Here is a 4,866-nt window from a genome sequence, read left to right as displayed (position 1 = left end):
TGGAGAAAAATAGAGGGAGGGATAGAGAGGGAGAAAATAGAGGAAGAAAAATAGAGGGGGAGATATAGAGAGGAAGACAAATAGAGGGGGAGAAAAATAGAGGGTGATATACAGGGGAAGATAGACAGGGAGAAAAATAGAGAGGGAGATAAGGACCAAAATAGAAGGAGAGACAGAGGGGGGATAGGGTGATAGGGAGAAACACAGCGAGGTTTATGGAGGGAGAGACAGAGAGGGATTGTTATAACAGTGGGGATGTTTATTTTTTGGCACAGATTTGATGCTGTCCAATCCATGTAAGTATTTTTTCCCCCCCAAAATCATTAGTATTCCTAAGGTATGATTTCTTGAATATTTTCAGAGCTGCTTGTCTCTCTCCACTGTAGGTAGTGAAACAGATCGACAAGTTGACATCTGATTTTGATTTTGAGATGGAGCCAGATGACTGGACAATTGCCACAATGAGTAGCACCTCCAGCAGTGACACAGCTAGAAACCACGACAGATGTGGGCCTTTTTCTGATTACGGGCAGCTCGGGTTCCTGACTCCTGACATCCTGTCGGATAGCTGGGAGTTCTGCTCCTTCTTGGAGTTTCCAGGAGAGTCGAGTAAGGTCGAGGCAGGCGGCGACGACAAGGAGCTCCCACACACCCCGTCTGAGGTGGACTACAGGATGATGAACGGAGGATTGATCCCCAATGGGCCTGAGGGATGTGTCCCTGACACATCCAGCGAGGACACCATTAGCAGTGCCCCTAGTCACAAAGCCCTCCTGAGGACCTCTGGCACCAGGGAGCGGGTGCGATTCAGCGATAAAGTTCTGTACCACGCGTTGTGCTGCGATGACGACGAGAACGAGGAGCCCGAGGAGGAGGCAACAGCAATCTCTGCAGCGAGTCCTGGTGCAGGCCCCAGTGAGATCCGCGAGGGGGAGGGCAGTGCGGCACCCAAAGCATTGTCCTCGCCATCCGCTTCCAAACCCCATCACCACGGCCCGCCGTCCACAGTGCCAGCCAAAGGAAACCCTTCCTCCAGGAAAGTAACCATGAGGAATAACAGCACACAAACCGTGTCCCACAAAAGCACTCAGACGCTCCTGTCCTATGGGTCCTCTAAGACACAACAGAACTCAAAGAAAGAGGGGCCAAAGTAGCCATCGATTCCTCTGTCCCATCTCCCCCACCTCACCCAACCCTAGATGGGATACTGCTTGACTACCTATTGGCATCATGAGACTCAGGGATTTTCAATAGAATATATTAAGAAAAAAAATTGTTTTACAGAAAAGGTAGATTCCAAAATTTTGCACCCATTGACTAATTGCATAAAAATGCACTTTAAGAATCTACTTTTTTTTAGCTTTATTTTACCTGGTACCTTCAAGATTGTAGGAGGCTTTTATTTTTGTCTTAACTCGCAGTATTTAATCTTGCCTGAGTACTGTGCCTGTAAATAGAGCGTGCTTCCAAACGAGCCTTTCTGTCTTTGTGCTCTGCTTTCTTGGCAATGTCCTACAGTTAATAATGGTTTTCACTCCATTCTATATTAATTTCTAAAGCAATTAAATCTGTCCCAATTTAATTGGTTCGTTCTTTATTTTCTAAAAAAAAAGGAGTTCCAGCTGCTGATACCTGGTTGCCATCCTTGCAGGTGTTTTTGCTGAACCACTATCCCATTTCAGATGATCCAACATCCACATAAAGTGACACTAGATGGAACCACAATGAATGGGGGAAATATAATCCTATGTGCTATTCCTTAAGCCAATTCCATCAGTTGAATGAACTGAAAAATCTGAATTTTATGATTTTATTTTTTTTAAAAATGCATAAAATGCTTCCATAATATTCAGCAGGAGATTTAACCCATCGAATGCTATCAAAGTCTAGTTTGGAGATTGCCTGAATGGGTACAGTCTGTAATGTTACCATTTTAGATATCAGACAAAGGACAGAGCAGTGGTTTAAATCAAGACAGAGCATTTTGTTCCGACAAGATCTTTCTTTGAAAGACACTGTGAAGCAGTCTGCTTGGAAAAAAAAGTTTACACGTTTGATTTGTAAGTCATATGTATGCTTTGTTTGATGCAGAACATTGACTCATTTGATGCAATAAATTAGTGTCTACTTTATCTAAAATATCTTGAGTTTCAAGGTTAATTTAAAGAAAAAGTGCGAACTGTACGTAATGTCTAACTCAGCTGACCATGAAAAAATTGTCACACAGCAAATGATGATTAACATAAGAGCTGAAAGAATAGATGCCGGAAAATAATAATCACCCAGCATCTGAAATATGCATCTTTTTGTTAGATTAGTGTCAATAACATGTATTTACACTAAATTGGATTCATGGTTCCTTGAAGTTGGAGTCACAGGATAGTGAAGAAGGCATTTGGTACGCTTCCCTTTATTGGTCAGTGCATTGTCTATGGGAATTGGGAGGCTGTGTTGTGACTGTGCAGGACATTGACTAGCCTACATTTGGAATACTGCATTCAGTTCTCCTCTCCCTCTACAGGGAAGACGTTGTGAAACTTGAGGGGGCTCTGAAAGATTTGCAGGGGTGTAAAAAGATTTGGGGGGGCTTGGAGAGTTTGAGCTATAGGGAGAGGCTGGAGTGTTGGAGGCTGAGTAGTAACCTTATAGAGGTTTATAGTAACATGGAGGGGGTGGGGGGTGGTGAATACGATGAATAGCCAATGTCTTTTCCCCAGGGTTGAGGAGTCCAAAGCTAGAGGGCATAGGTTTAAGATGAGAGGGGAAAGATTTAAAAGTGATCTAAGGACAACATTGTCAAACAGAGTGCATGTGTGGAATGAGCTGCCAGAGGAGGTAGCTGAGGCTGGTACAATTGTAACATTTAAAAGGCATCTGGATGGTTACATGACAGGCAAGGGTTTAAAGGGATATGGGCCAAATGTTGGTAAATGGAACTAGATTAATTTAGGCTATCTGGTCAGCATGAACGAGTTAGACTGAAGGGTCTGTTTTTTTGTGCTGTACAGCTTTGTGACTCTGAAGTATGACTTTTGGAGTTAAAAAACAAAGAATTGCAGATGCTAGAAATCTGAAACAGGAACAGAAATGACTGGAGAACTCAGAAGACCTGACAGTATCTGAGGAGAGAGAGAGAGAGCAGAGTCAGTGTTTCTTCAGAACTGATTGTAATTGGGAAAAGCTTATTTACCAACTCCTAGCTACAATTAGTTCTGAAGAAGGGCCACTACCTGAAATGATGACTCTGCTTTCTGTCCACAGATGCTGCCAGACCTGGCAACATATTTTTTATGGACACAGTTATGTACAATATTATACTGTTGGGAGAATAACGATCAGGCCTATCTCTTTAATACCAGAATGTCTGATCAGCACAATTTGTGTTGTATACATTTATATATTTTTAGAAACCAGGAAGATATAATATTTTGTGCTAAATGAGTGGGAAGAAAATGGCCTGTGTGACAGGTGAGTTTCAAAAATATATATTTTGAATGTACAGATGTCAGTGTGATTTAGCAGCAATTAGCTCGTTGAAAGAAAATGTATTTGGCGTTCCTGTGTTTGTATCAGTGAGTGAAAGACAAAAAGCTTCAGCAACATTTTTTAGGCATCAACAAACGAAACAATAGAATCGGTGTTGTCAGTTATGAGCGAACGGGAAGTTAATTATGGAAAATAATGGCTGACTATAAACTAATTAGAGCATCTATCAATGAAAGGATTTGCATAATACCAACAGCTAATGTTGGAACAAAGTGTCAAATTCAGTTGGAGGTTTGCAACATTGGGTGTAAAGTTGGTGAATTTCTCCCTCAGTAAGGTTTTCGCTGTGGCCAAAGGGTATACACTAATATCCTATGCAATCTGAAACCTTCTGATTGCGTATTCGGAGTACCTTGAGTTGAATATCTTAGAGTATAAGATGCTGCCAGTGATCAGATATGCAAGTATTTCGGATGTAAGGTATACTGTTCCGTAAGAATCTGACAAAATGCCGAGTCATTCTTAAAGGTGGAATGTAATTCAATTTGAGTTTCATGCAGGTCTGCATTTACATGGCATCTGTACACTTACTGATATCTCTCATCACTTGCTTGCTCTGTGTTTTATGATTTTTAAAACTGCTGATTGGGGAATATTTTGTGGACAATTTACAAAAATCAATTTTACTCTGCAGGCACTGTGGCAGCTGGCCCAGTTTATGTCACTGTGACACCATTGAGGTGGGGTTTCTATATAAAATTCTTGCTCTGGGCTGCCTATAGCCAGCTGTCATGAAGCATAGTGCAGAGACAAAGGGATACCAGCAAGTACATAGATTTTAAAGCTTTATTTGTCAGTCTAAACCTGATTAGATTAGATTCCCTACAGTGTGGAAACAGGCCCTTTGGCCCAACTAGTCCACACCAACCCTCTGAAGAGTAACCCACCCACACCCATATTTACCCCTGACTAACATGCCTAACTTTATGGGCAATTTAGCATGGCCGATTCACCTAACCTGCACATCTTTGGACCATGGGAGGAAATTGGAGCACCCAGAGGAAACCCACACAGGCACGGGGAGAATGTGCAAATTCCACACAGGCAGTCGCTGGAATTGAACCCAGGTCCCTGGCAGCAGTGCTAACCACTGTGCCACCGTGCCACTCCATGTATTTCCCGTTGTGCCCCATAACTTCACATCCATGTCATTAGTGCGCGTCAAAAACATCAGCAATCCTAATTCTGAACTGGTTCAGCAACAGTGATTCACAATAACTTTACTCAGTGGATAAAAATTAATAGCACTATTGATTAATTTTCTTACTGATTTCCAATTGATGCCTGGATATAAATCATGTTACATTGGCTCCTGTAAAG

General features: G+C 42.0%; 1 protein-coding gene across 1 annotated transcript in view; it reads left to right on the top strand.

Moving 5' to 3' along the window:
* The window catches only part of LOC122542466 (inhibitory synaptic factor 1-like), a 4,910-nt gene extending 2,780 nt beyond the window's left edge, over nucleotides 1–2,130 (top strand). The window contains exon 3 of the mRNA XM_043680196.1: nucleotides 387–2,130. Within this exon, the coding sequence (XP_043536131.1) occupies nucleotides 387–1,154 (768 nt within the window). The 3' untranslated portion in view covers nucleotides 1,155–2,130. The remainder of the gene's footprint in view (nucleotides 1–386) is intronic.
* Nucleotides 2,131–4,866: the final 2,736 nt, after the last annotated feature.

This window comes from Chiloscyllium plagiosum, chromosome 40, assembly GCF_004010195.1.
Source record: "Chiloscyllium plagiosum isolate BGI_BamShark_2017 chromosome 40, ASM401019v2, whole genome shotgun sequence".
Taxonomy (NCBI): domain Eukaryota; kingdom Metazoa; phylum Chordata; class Chondrichthyes; order Orectolobiformes; family Hemiscylliidae; genus Chiloscyllium; species Chiloscyllium plagiosum.
The sequence above is the reverse complement of the archived record's forward strand: the minus strand, read 5'-3'. Positions and strand labels throughout refer to the sequence as shown.